The sequence below is a fragment of the Corvus moneduloides genome, chromosome 3 (genome assembly GCF_009650955.1).
Source record: "Corvus moneduloides isolate bCorMon1 chromosome 3, bCorMon1.pri, whole genome shotgun sequence".
In the NCBI taxonomy this organism is placed as follows: Eukaryota; Metazoa; Chordata; class Aves; order Passeriformes; family Corvidae; genus Corvus; species Corvus moneduloides.
In genome coordinates this window covers 39417709-39430387 of record NC_045478.1, presented here as the reverse complement: position 1 = coordinate 39430387, position 12679 = coordinate 39417709, and the positions used below count along the sequence as shown (strand labels likewise).

Below are 12679 nucleotides of genomic sequence, written 5' to 3'. Positions count from 1 at the left end.
ATATTTGTTGATAATCCCTGTCACTATGTCTTTTTCCTCAACTTTCAGAGGAGACTACAGAACAGGGAAGAGACTGAACATGCGCAAAGTGATCCCGTACATTGCCAGTCAGTTCCGAAAAGACAAGATCTGGCTGCGAAGGACCAAGCCCAGTAAACGACAGTACCAGATTTGCCTGGCTATTGATGATTCCTCTAGTATGATTGACAATCACTCTAAACAGGTAAAATAAAACCTCAGGAGAAGTATGGAGAAACTGCCTGTCATTGATGAGTATGGCAGTTGCTGACTTGTTTCATACAGGGCTGGTGGCTGCTGGAAAGCCTGACTGATAATTCCAGAGCAGCTATTTTTACAGACCATGTGCTTGAACTCCTGTCACTTCATACCTAAGAGATTTATTAACAAAAGATCAGTGAAAACTAGCTGAAAGGATTGAGCTGTTGTTTGTTAGACAGAGGTGTACATATCCCACTGTAAAATTACTTTCTGTAGCCTACAAAAGGCTGAAACTTCCTTATCTGGCAGTTCATTGGAGCACTAAATATTAATTCATCCTAGCCCACTTGTAGGGTGTTTATTAATTGAAATGGTGTGTTTCCTTCTAAACAGTTACTTATTTATTTCTTCTTAGCCTGTATAAAGGCTAATGTATTATTTATTACTTATTAGCCTGTATAAAGTGGTGTCTCTAAATCAATCAGCTGAAGCCCTCAAGCAGAGCTAGTGTATCTTTACTGCACTGACTGTCTTACATAAGACAGGCAAAAAGATAGGCAGTCTCTTCAATTGTTTTTCTAGATGAAGAAAAATAATTTAAAAAACATTCTTCATATTTAGTATTGGGCTTTGAGTAAAACATTGAATATGCTGGTTTTGATGTAACTTTTTTTTTTAATAGCTTGCTTATGAATCCCTAGCAGTTATTGGAAATGCTCTGACTCTTCTAGAAGTGGGACAAATTGCTGTGTGTAGGTGAGTTTATTTGAAATCTTGACTTTTCTTCAGTACTTCAGAGCAGAATGTAAAGACCAGTTTCATGCTGTAATTTTCTCTTCTTTTCTAAAGCTTTGGAGAGACTGTTCAGCTGCTGCACCCATTCAATGAGCAGTTCAGTGACCAGTCAGGGACACAGATATTGCGTCTTTGCAAGTTTCAGCAGAAGAAAACAAAAATAGCTCAGGTACACAAGAATCCCTCGAGGGCAACAGGTTTGCCTATCTTTTCCAGACAAAATATCAGCAGCTTCATGGTTTCATGATCACTTTGTAACACTTTCTACTTTTTTGTATTTGAGAGTCTGATAGCAGGTTAGATACAAAGAAATAGTGGTCATAATTTTGTAACAGGAAGAGTGTTTCTCACTTCTAGTTCTGATTAACACCACTTTGAAGCATTCACCTTTCTCTGTATTGGGTCTTCAGAAGTATTTTGGGTACAAGCTATTGAGTACCCCAATGCCAAATCCCATCAAAGTTTGTGAGACTTTAGGAGAATTCCATGCCATGGATTCCACTGTAGTATTAGAAGGAAGAGCTTTAAGTTTGTCAGACTTGACTGATTCCTGAAAAAATAATTCCCTGTAGTAAATTACGTAAATATAGTAAATTATTAAAATGGGCATATAGGAATACAGATACGGAGAGCTGAAAAGTTTTCTTCTTTTAGGAAGGTTTTTGCAGTCTTACCCTTCCAGGCTTCAGTAAGATTTTCTGTTGATACTAAATGGAAACAGAGGAGACCCAAATAGTCAACAGTAATCTTAAAAACCAAAATTGGAAGGATTTGACTGTTGATGTTCTTAATTTTAGTGGGGAATATGAAACTGGATAATTCTGTTTCAAGTTGAAGCCAAAGAAGTTCAGCCTAGAAATTTTCAGTGATGCCATTAATCTCTTTAGCAGTGTACTGGTTTGATGGCTTTTCTAGCAGTGGAAAAAAATTAAATCCTATTTGAAGGCTTCTCTGAAGATTCTTTAGTTCAAAAGTACTTCATAAATTTCAAGCAGGAGTTAATACAGGAAAATGCCAAGAACTGTATCTGTGTTAGGTGGTCAGACTGTCTTAGCATTTAAAATAGAGAAAGGTGTTCTTTAGAAATGTTTTCATTATTATTATTATTTTTATGATGAAATCACTTAATTTTCTTATTGATTTCTTCTGCAGTTTCTAGAATCATCAGCAAATATGTTTGCTGCAGCACAGCAGTTGTCTCAAAATATTAGTCCGGGTGAGTTTTTTTGTGTTACTGTGCTTGTTGCCCTGGCAGCAGAATGCTCACTACAGTCCTGAAGTAGGATCCTGCCACGAAGGCTCCTAGCACTGAAACATCACTTGCACTAGGGCTTTAGGTTTTGCTTTGTAAAAAGCAAAGTTTGCTTGAAATTTAGCTCAAAACCTGAGACACCTACTTGGTATTTGTCAATAATTCACTAGAATTTTGTGTAAGACTTTTTTAAAAGGCACGCCTTACCTGTCTCCCTTTACCTCATGCTTGCAGACTGTGTTACAGCCTAGGCTGTGCCAGCTTGGAGCATTGTCCAGCTTCATAGGGACCCTGATTCTAGACACTTCTGCTCCTGCTTGAGAGCTTGAGTTCTCTAGATATCCAGAAGCACACCGCTCTGAGGAGGGAATTTGCCTCCTTCCTGCCTTTCACTGTCCTGCAGCTTTAGATCACAAGCTGCTTGAATTTCCCAGAACAGCTGGAAGACTGCTTGCCTTGTGTCTGACCCATAGTTAGTCTAAAAGATTGTTTTGTGTAGCTAAAAGCTTGTCATGGTGGCACCAGTATTTTTTATAAGTTCTCGTTGAAGTACTCCAAGATCTGGACAGTCTGGGATTTATAATCCACAGCTGCTTTGCCACAGGGTGGCCAGGATGTCAGAATATTCTGAGGGGGAGCAACATCCAGTTCCGTTAAACTAGACAGGGATGCAGCAGCAATCAGCTCCTTAGGATTAGAGAGCTGGCAAGAGAAAAGGCCATAGGATCCTTCACCACCTTCTGTAAAAAGACAAAGCCCTGTCACATTTGGGGCCTGTCTGCAGAAGTGTGTTCTGCATCCCTCTGTAACAATTAGGGCTTGCATTCCTGACTGTAATTACTGTGGTTTTATGTGTAATTAAAGGGTGACAGATGCATAACTTAGAATGTACCTGCAGAAGAATGTATCTGACTCTGGGGGCAACTCGAGTCAAGTAAGATGTCTCCAGACATGGTTGGTGCTGAGGAACCCAGCATGGGTGCTGTGTCTGATGTTTCAGTAGGTTTACTTCAAAATAGCTGGACCGCCTTGACTGTGCCTCTGAGCCTATCTTTTGATTTAGTTTCTTCCAAAAATAACCCGTTTTGGGCACTCCAGGATTGTTCTCTGATGGAAGCCAAGCCTGTTAAAGTGGGGACAACAGAGAAAAGCCTACAGATGGACCCACAGGTGCCTCTTCTAGAGGAACGGATTTGAGCTCCATTTCATTGAAGCAGCTGGTGCTCTCCTGAGCTGGGGGCTGGACTCTTGTCAGTATTCAGTCAGTATTCAATCCCTAGGCATGAAAGACAAGTCCGTGACTAAGTCTGCTTGGTATTTTCCATGACTTTCATCCTTGATTATAGTACTGATGGATGGTGCGAGTCGTCTGTGTGTTGTGGGTGTCACCACCCCCTTACCCCATTATTTTCAATGGTATCACACACTACTCTCTTTCTTGACCTACTAGTAACAGCAGCTTAATGTTAAGTCACATAATTCTATTTGATTAAGAGTTAATTTCCTTAGGAATACCCCTTTTTCCATTATATCCACAGGGCAAACAGCGAAATAGGGGGGTTTGCCTTTTAAATGGATTACTCTGAACTCACTGGAATTTTAAATGTTCTTTGTGCTCAGAAACGGCACAGCTGCTTCTGATTGTATCTGATGGAAGAGGCCTTTTCTTGGAAGGCAAGGAACGGGTGACAGCAGCAGTTCAAGCAGCTCGGAATGCCAATATCTTTGTTATTTTCGTAGTGTTGGACAATCCTAATTCCCGGGTAAGTGAACAAGCATTCAGCTGCAGTGAATGAGAAACCGATACAAATCTTTTTCTTGTCTTTTGTAATGTCATACAGCTACCTTATCTTTTGTAGTGGTCAGATACTGAACCCAATTGCAGTTTTTCACGTCTGTCAGATCTACCATTTCTTCCTGCTGTGCTTCTTATCTTTTGTATTTAAAAAAAATCTCGGCTTGCATGCCACAGAAAGGCTAAATAAGAGCTCCCGTCTTCAAACAGAATGGCTGTAGCTCTGGGCCACCAGGGAAGCAGCTGGCAAGTTGACAGATTTGGAGTTTGAGAGATGCTTTGTTCCATCTCAGCTCTGATTCAACTTGATAATTTCTGACAGCAGTCTCCAATTGACATGACAGCTGGAGCCAGTATGAGATTAAACATTAGACAGAAGGGAGTATGTGAGAGTTATTTAATGCCTCAGTTGAGAAATCTGAGTCCTGCATCTGGTAATGGGGGAAGAAAACTTAAATATCTTTGGATGGGAAGCTGAAATATCTGGGAGTGTTTCAGGAAGACTCTGTAGTGCAGTAAGTGAGCAAACATAAGCCTGGTAGTGAATTATGTGGTAAAGACTCCAATTTTGTAGTTCATGTTTTCTTCCTGTATCTTTATTTTTGCATACAAAACACATCTGCTATATTTATTGTTGAAAAACCAACAGTTCTCCTGCTGACGAACTGCTGAAAGGTTCCGATGAAACCTGGCTGTAGTATCAAGTGAAAATTCTGGGTGCTTTTCATAAGTTTTTTTTTCCAGGGAGAAAAAGATATTTTCCATAAGCTTTATTTATTTCTGAGCTGCTACACTGAGCAACTAAGAAGTTACTTTACAAGAAGCACAGCTGGAGTTTAATCTGATTTTTGTCTTTGTAGTATCTGTTGAAATACTATGAACTTCATAAGGAATCTTTTATTAGAGCACTGCACAAATATGAGTTGAACTCAGCACTAAAGAGCTTACAGACTCTCTTGGGAAGGTATCAAATTAATAGAACTAAAGTGCCAACAATAAAATCATAAAATGCTAAGAGAAGACAGAATTTATTTACAGAATTTGCAGAAACTTAAGCTTAGTCTCTTCTAGCCTGTAATTCATGGATTAGTACACTTTTATCTAAAAGGGCAAAAGCATTTAACTGATTTATGTTCAGCTTCTGATCTGATTTACCACTGAACACTTACAGCTTTTAATCTTAAGAGTATTTTACTAACTTTTAATCTAACGGGGGAGAATTGTAAGTATTTAGAAAACAGGGTAAATTCTATCAGTGATCATAGAATATGTGTCTCATTTAGTAGTAACATCAGTACTTTTTTTACAGGATTCTATTTTGGACATTAAAGTACCCATATTCAAAGGACCTGGAGAACTGCCTGAAATCAGGTCTTACATGGAAGAATTCCCATTCCCGTTCTACATGATCCTTAGAGATGTGAACGCGCTCCCAGAAACTCTGAGTGATGCCCTCAGACAGTGGTTTGAACTGGTGACTGCCTCTGACACTCTTTAGACTTTGGAGACAAGGTCAGGACCCGATTGCTGCTGCTGAACCGCTGAAATACAAGAAACTGCATTTCACGGGAGGGGTCACAAGGCTCTCCTAACTGGGATTATCCTGTGGGAGCTGCCCTGGGGCAGAGACTGTGTAAGAACAGAATGGTTTGTGTGCATCCTCCCAGGAGTGTCAGAGGACAATTATGCAATGGTGAGATTGCCTCCTGGTATTCCCACAAGTAATGTAAAACCTGTCTCAACTCCTCTTGTAATAACTTATTACCTTAAAAAAAAAAAAAAAGCATTTGTAATATTAACAGAGGTAAAATTATTCCTGCTGCTCTCTCCGTGCTGCTGTAAGTAAAACCAGTCTTGCTCCTGGAAAAGCATTTTTGCTTTACAAGTTGAGGTGTCTTGCAAATAAAGCCTTCTTTAGCACCATGTGGAGGTGCCTCTGGGAAGGAGTGGGGAGCAGGGGCGGCAGATGGTTTTGAACAACCAAAAAATAAGTACTTGAATACTTGAAACTATTCTGCGGTTTTAACACTTTTCTTTTTAATTATTTCTGATTTTTGCCTGACGATACCAGCAGGGACTTTTCCGAATCATGTCATATTCTGATCCCTGCCTTACCAGTTTACACTGTGGAGTTTACCCCTGTCCGAGGCAGGCGTTGGGGATGTTTCATAAATCCGGTGTCCTAGAGCACGGACGGGATTTTTCATTGCAAAAGCTATGCATCTTGTATCGTCTGTAGTAATAAAGAGAGGTACCGCTCTTTGTAATTACGACGTCTGTGCCTTGAATTGATCAAAGCTTAAATAAAGCGACGGACGGTGCCCCTGCCGGCACTCCTGGGACGACGCAGGAAATGGCGGCCTTGGCCCCGCCCGCGCGGGGCGGGCTCGGCGGCCCCGTGGCGGGGCAGAGGCGGAGCCGCGTCATGGCCGCCGGGCGCGTCCCCCCGGGCGCGCTTACCCTCAAGCAGGTACGGGTGGGCTGGGGGGGCTCGGGAAAACTGCGTCCTGTAGGTACGACGGGGAACTCGGTGGTTGTTTAAATATCCCTCGAAGCAGAGCCGCCGAGGGTGCAGCTCGCAGCACTGTCCTGGGGCAGCGGGCAGACTTCCCTCTCTCCTCGCCAGTTCCTGAGGCGGCAGCAGGTCCTTCGGTTGTATCGCAGGATCCTGCGGGCTATCCGGGAGGTTCCTGCTGAGCAGGATCGCCGCTACTTAAAGGACTGGGCCAGGGAGGAATTCAGGAGAAATAAGGATGCTACAGAAGAGGTGAGGATCGGGAACCCGCAACTCTGATCGCCTGCCCTCGGGAATGGTCCCTGCCATGTCCTGTCCTGTGTCTCGGGGGTTTGTTTTGTAGGCGTCGCTTCCAGACTGGTGAGAAGACTCCAGTCCTCTGCTTCCTAGTTCTTCCTTTTTCTAGCCAGGGCCCAAGTAATGGTGGCTGAGTTATGCAAAGCCTTGGAGTCCTTAGATAATGTTGAGAGAAACACCCACCTGCTCTGTAAAACCCGTCTCCATCATATCTGTGTGCAGTTCTCATTACTGAGCTTGCAAAGGCAGTACATACAGAGGCATAAAGGAAACATTATTAGGAGTTTGAATCCTGTTAAAAACTGCGTTTTAAAGCAAAGCCACAGGCAAGAATATCATTAAGGAACTAGAGGAAATAATCAATTTATTTACCTGGTTTTTAACCATGTCAGAGACTGTAATGTTACATCACACAAAGAAGTAGATGACAGCAGTGCCAGTAAGAATTGTATGTATTTTAATGCATTAGAAGTCTGTGTGCTTGGGTGAAACCTGTGCTGTGTATGGGGGGGTGTTCAGTTCACTAGATTCCATTCTATTTTACAGGATGCAATCAGGATGATGATTACTCAGGGCAACATGCAACTTCAGGAACTTCAAAGAACACTTAGACTGGCAAAATCTTGATCTTAATTTTATTGACAGTTCGCTTTTCATCTGCTGCAAATAAGCACAGTGTTTTTTCCAGAATGTGGTTATAATGGTAGCTTTGCTGGCAACCTGGTAATGTTTGAAGGAGGAATCTACTACAGTGGGGCTTCTGTTTTTTCCTCTTCCTCATCCACTTCTCAGTTTGGCTACCCTCAAAAGTGGAAATCACTTGGACACAAAGGACTTTAAAGATCTGCATGGATGATAGTATGTGCTGCAGGAAAAGCAGAAAGCACCAAAAATTACAACAGCTGTGTTAATGCTGGTGGAATGGAAAATAAATATATGCCAGATTATTTTGTCTGCTTTTTACTAACATTCACAATAACAGCTCTTCATGTACCATGCCAAGGATTTTCATCCAAACTTGTGATTAAAAGAAAGAACTGAGGATAAATAAATTGGCCCGGAACAAACATCATCTTAATTTTTTGTGTGTAGATGTTGATTTTCAGTAGTAGCTGAATAAAACTTAAAAGGGGAGGTCTTTATATATGAAAATGGGAGATTTTAATCCAAAACATTTATGACCAAGTACCTTCAAACTAGTATTTAAAAGTCAATATATAAGGAAGAATTAGAGGTAGAAAATACTAACTGCAAATGTTGTGGTTTGTTTATTCAAATGTTACACTTCTCCATTTCTAATTGTTAGCTTGCAACTGTTCTCGCTTTCCTTGAGCTGCAGTGTATCTTTTTTTTTTTCCCCCATATAATTTAAAAATGCCTGGATGAGCTGGGGATTTTCTTCACGTAACCAGACAGGCAGCAGTAGATAGATGCGTGACTGTTTTAGGTGGTGATTCCAAGACATGCAGGAACTCTTCCCTCTCCCACTCTGCTATTGTAGTTTCCTTAGGGAACACCCCTGCTTCCCAAGGTGGTTTGCTGCAGAGTTGCTGAGCTGGACAGACTGGCAGCAAATCCAGTAAATAGGTATCACCACTGGCACCAGGGAAAGGACAGGACAGTATTCCAGGATACAAGACAAAGACCCCAGCTGGAAGCAGAAACTGTGGTTCAGATTTGTATAGACTGAATCCTCTGAGCTTCAATCAGTCTGTGAAAAATATGTATGTAAAAATGCTTCATTAAAATTTTACATGTTGTTAACATTTTCTTGTAGAACACACTGACAGAACATTTGTGTGTTGGGGATTTATTTTTCATGTTCGGAGAAAGTTCTTCTTAGAAAGGGATTTTGATTGAACAAGCCATAACCAATGTTGGCTGTTACCACGGTAGCCTTTCAGCCAGTGCTTGGATTTCTGTTCCTTAATCAGGAGGCTTTACCCTGCTGCCTCATGACTGTGCTTTCCTTTTGGAACCCAGAGCCTGCATTACTCCTTTGACTCCCAGTTCGTACATTTCCAGGTTGTGGGCATGTAATCCAGCGCTAGGACTGACAGGCAGATGCTGACCTCTTCAGTGCTGCTGCCCTTCATCTCCACTGTTCTGTGGGCTTGCCAAGATAATGTTGGCAGCCAGAAGCCTTAAGGAGTCCAAGTACAGCCTGTAAGGGTAAGCAAATTTACCTGCAGATAAAGGTAGGTAGATCATGCACGTGTTTTGAGAAGCCCTTCACAGCTGTAAAGAAGGGAGGGGTATAGAAAGGAATTAGCAGAAAATGCTTCCCTTTTACCATGCAGTCATTGGCTTCAGAGAACCTCTAAAATCAGTAACCTGCAGCCAGTTACTGCCTTAAATTACTTGGTAATTACTTGGATTTACTTAGAAGTACTTGGACCTATGACTTTGGTAGTGTGGTGTGTATGGGAAGTAGAGCAGCTAAAGCTGCAGCCTCTCCTTGAGCTTGGCAAGCTCAGGAGCGTGTGTGTGATCAGTGCACAACTCAGCCCTGTGCCTGTAACTTCTGAAATGGGGGCCTGCACCAGCCAACAGACAGCACTCAGTCCCTGCAGCCTCCCTCAGCACAGATGGCAGACTCCATTTCCATGTTTTATAACCACAAACAAAAAGCTTGGAAGTTCAAAGTCCAATCTTCTGCTCCCCCTTCCAAGTCAAGCGAGGGGACTGTGTCAGTTTTCTCTGGCTAGAAAACGTTACACCACGCATTTCTGAGCAACACTTACTTTAATTGCTTGGCAAAACATTAGCTTCATCCAGGTGATACAAAACTTCAATAGCATGCTTCTGCATTCCTACTGTAGCTTAAACAAAACTGTAAACATACCAAAGTGTCTATAGTAGACTACAGAAGTCAGAGCAATAAAACCAGGATTTCCATAGCTGCAGATACACTTGTCGTGATAGTGCAGTGATAGGAACTTGAAAAATATTGTTATATGACTTTTTTTGCTTTATACATCTGCTAAGAAGACCAAAGCTTAATTACTAATAAGTGAATGGTGTTCTTCAACACTGTGAAGTATTTTGTATTGATTTTAGCACTCCTTAGTACAGAAAAAAAAAGTCTTCTTCTCCTTGGCATAACAGTACAATCCTGTGTTGGAACTGATTCTGAGCAGTTGTCCTGTGTTGGAACTGATTCTGAGCAGTTGTTCTATCATGATCTGGTAAGTAAACTTCTTTTCTAACAGAATTTGATGGAGCCTTCTCAGAGGTATAAGGAAGAAACTCTAAAGGGGTGAAGATGCAATGAGTTACAGTGCCTCTGGATTATTTGGAGTCTGTCAGCATGGAAAGCATGGGTCAGTGGAAGTTCTGATTTTATAACAAAACATCAATAAAACCTTTAAAATGTTGAGTTCTGTTTTGTGGGACTGTTTGTCCTAAAACCTGTAGACTCGCCAGGACCTGGTCTCCATTTTAGAGATACAAGGGAAAAAAACAGAGGAATCATTCAGAGGTACAAAGGTAGACAGTCTGGACAAGGTGCCTGGGAAAAAATCCTGACTGCAGAAAAATAAACATTTGAATACAGGGAACCAAGCTTTCACTTCCTTAGATAAATGACTTTTTCAAGTCTCTGCAATAGTAGAGAATTCAGCCATGTGCTGCTTGAAGGAAAAGATATTTATATAAAAATTACACCTAACAAATAGACCGCGCTTACAGTAAAATACTTGCCATCCATGCCCTAAACAAAAGTTCTCAGTCACATTACTGGAGTACAGCCCCAACAATAGTGTAACCACAAGGAGCTCTGCAACCAGGACACCTTAAAAATAAGACAAGTCTGATTTAGCACTTGTTTTAGTAATGGAAAACCAAGAGAAAAGCAAAGTGGTAGCTGAAGCCTCTGTACCTAATGGGATGAGTCGCCTTAGCATCTCCCTCCATGGTTGCCTGCCGTCTCCCAGCTGGAAGCCTGCATCTGTCACCCACCCGGGCTTGTAATTGGAGTGGGTTCTTTAGCTTCTCTCCACTGACTAGAGAGAGGCCCTGGGAGTATCTAAAATAGGATCAATAGCCCTTCCATCACTAAGTAATTCTGTCAAAAGCTTTCAAACATCCTGGATTTATTTCAGTACTGGTATCACCACACATTTCCATGTAGCATACAGTGGAACCCTCTAGCCTGTGTCCTGTGTGGAAGTAAGGGAATTCCCTTTTCAAAAAGCAGTTTTGGTTACTAATGCAGTTTGGTTTCAAGCAGCATCTGGAAACTGAGAGTGCAATATTAACAGACTCTTGGAAATAATCTGCAGCATCTCTTTGTTATCAATAGAGTTTGCATATGAACTCTCCTCAGTTGTGGAGTTTCCAAAGTTATTTCTACTGAAAAAGAGTGTTTTGTTTGGATGTAACAGGCACTACAAATATCTATCAATATTCCAAATTCCCATACGGCAGGTTCCAGAATTAGTCCTGTTGCTTGATTACCTGCCTGGCAGATGCTAGCTCTCTTTCTGCACCTTAGTCCTTAATTTGCAGAGCTCCTCTTCTAAGCATTTGATGTGCTCCTTGAGTGCAGCTTTGTCTTGCTGCGCTCTCTGGTTCGCTTGGCACCGGGCTTCTTCTATCTTCCGCTCGTACCACTTCTCCATCTGCGTGGACACGGCCTCAAAGAAGTACTGGGTAATCTCCAGAGCCTGGGAGGTGTCTCTGAGCGGAGGGGCAGGCGGGGCCGAGGGCTGCTGCTCCTGGCCAGGCTGTGCCCCGGTGTGGTGCAGAGCTTTGTGCCTCGACTGCCCGCTTTTGCTGGACTTCTTTGTCTGAGTTCCTTTGTCAATGAAGTAGCTGCTCTGCGGTTCAGTCTTTGCAGGTTCAGTCAATGGCTGCAAAGCAGCTTGAACTTTAACGTGTCTTAATTTGGAGCCCAAAAGCTCGGAGGAGGGTAGCTCCTGCTGGAACTTGTGGAACGTGCTGGCACTCACAGCTCTGTCCTTTGGCCTGACATCTTGAGAAGGGGCAGAAGAAGAAACTGGTCCGCCAGCCACTACCTGTTGCTCTGTACCTATAGAATAAATTATACACCATATATTAAGAAAAACTCTGGGCATTTATTTTAGCACTCAGAAGACCTCGGTGTTTGATGAATTATGTGGTTTTGTGTGTACGTTGTAGAGGCTTGTATTAATTTATCATATGTTCACAGTCAGGTGATGTAATAGAAGTCATTAAAAGAGAAAAGCTGGCCAAGGCAGGAAGGTGCTGCATTGCAGCTGTGGGGCTACAGATGGACAACAGGCAAAGGACATATAAATATTAGGCAAAAATTCCTTACTTGTGAGGGTGATGAGGCACTGGCACAGGTTGCCCAGAGTTGTGGATGCCCCATCCTCAGAAGTGTTTTAACTTTTGAGCCTTTTCCTCAAGGCCAGGCTGGATGTGGCTCTGAGCAACTTGGTATAGTGGAAAGTATAGTTGTCTCTACCCATGGCAGGGGGGTTGGAACTAGATGATCTTTAGGGTCCCTACCAACCCAAACCATTCTGTGATTCTGTGACTTCATTGGAGGGACATGTAACAAGTATCAGTCTAGACTTCCAAAGTAGGTTATGTCTGCTGATATTTATGAACTCCCTGCTTCTATAAAACTGGAAGTCCCAGTAATTTTGGAAAGGTCACACGTTGATGTTTTTGAACTGTTCCAATGCAGAACAGCTCACACTCAAGTACTGCAAGATCTCTTATGAGCCTTTCTAGTTTGATGGGGCATCCATGTCTGTTCACTTTGCATAGTGTTTAGGGGGCATATACATTGTATTTTAGAGAAGCCAGGGCTCTG

At 42.2% G+C, this 12679-nt stretch overlaps 3 protein-coding genes across 15 annotated transcripts in view; 2 read left to right on the top strand and 1 right to left on the bottom strand.

The window, feature by feature from the left end:
* MDN1 (midasin AAA ATPase 1) overlaps positions 1-6331 on the top strand; it is a 93453-nt gene extending 87122 nt beyond the window's left edge. For both annotated transcript variants that reach the window (XM_032105052.1, XM_032105051.1), the window contains exons 97-102: positions 49-223; positions 902-975; positions 1069-1183; positions 2167-2230; positions 3887-4029; positions 5371-6331. In XM_032105052.1, coding sequence (XP_031960943.1) covers positions 49-223; positions 902-975; positions 1069-1183; positions 2167-2230; positions 3887-4029; positions 5371-5559 — 760 coding nt within the window. In that variant the 3' untranslated portion in view covers positions 5560-6331. The remainder of the gene's footprint in view (positions 1-48; positions 224-901; positions 976-1068; positions 1184-2166; positions 2231-3886; positions 4030-5370) is intronic.
* A 98-nt stretch (positions 6332-6429) lies between these two features.
* LYRM2 (LYR motif containing 2) lies at positions 6430-7942 on the top strand. Its single transcript, XM_032105072.1, has 3 exons — positions 6430-6531; positions 6688-6828; positions 7420-7942. The coding sequence occupies exons 1-3, from the start codon at positions 6487-6489 to the stop codon at positions 7498-7500; spliced, it is 267 nt and encodes an 88-aa protein (XP_031960963.1). The 5' UTR covers positions 6430-6486; the 3' UTR covers positions 7501-7942.
* A 288-nt stretch (positions 7943-8230) lies between these two features.
* The window catches only part of ANKRD6 (ankyrin repeat domain 6), a 91786-nt gene continuing 87337 nt past the window's right edge, over positions 8231-12679 (bottom strand). For all 12 annotated transcript variants that reach the window (XM_032105063.1, XM_032105061.1, XM_032105068.1 and 9 more), the window contains one exon: positions 8231-11905. In XM_032105063.1, the coding sequence (XP_031960954.1) occupies positions 11346-11905 (560 nt within the window). In that variant the 3' untranslated portion in view covers positions 8231-11345. The remainder of the gene's footprint in view (positions 11906-12679) is intronic.

Bases quoted from the DNA above. Each gene is read 5' to 3' on its own strand.
- LYRM2 (XM_032105072.1), top strand. From the start codon at position 6,487: ATGGCCGCCGGGCGCGTCCCCCCGGGCGCGCTTACCCTCAAGCAG. The intron at 6,532-6,687 runs GTACGGGTGGGC...TCTCCTCGCCAG, and splicing joins GCGCGCTTACCCTCAAGCAG to TTCCTGAGGCGGCAGCAGGT. The intron at 6,829-7,419 runs GTGAGGATCGGG...TCTATTTTACAG, and splicing joins ATAAGGATGCTACAGAAGAG to GATGCAATCAGGATGATGAT.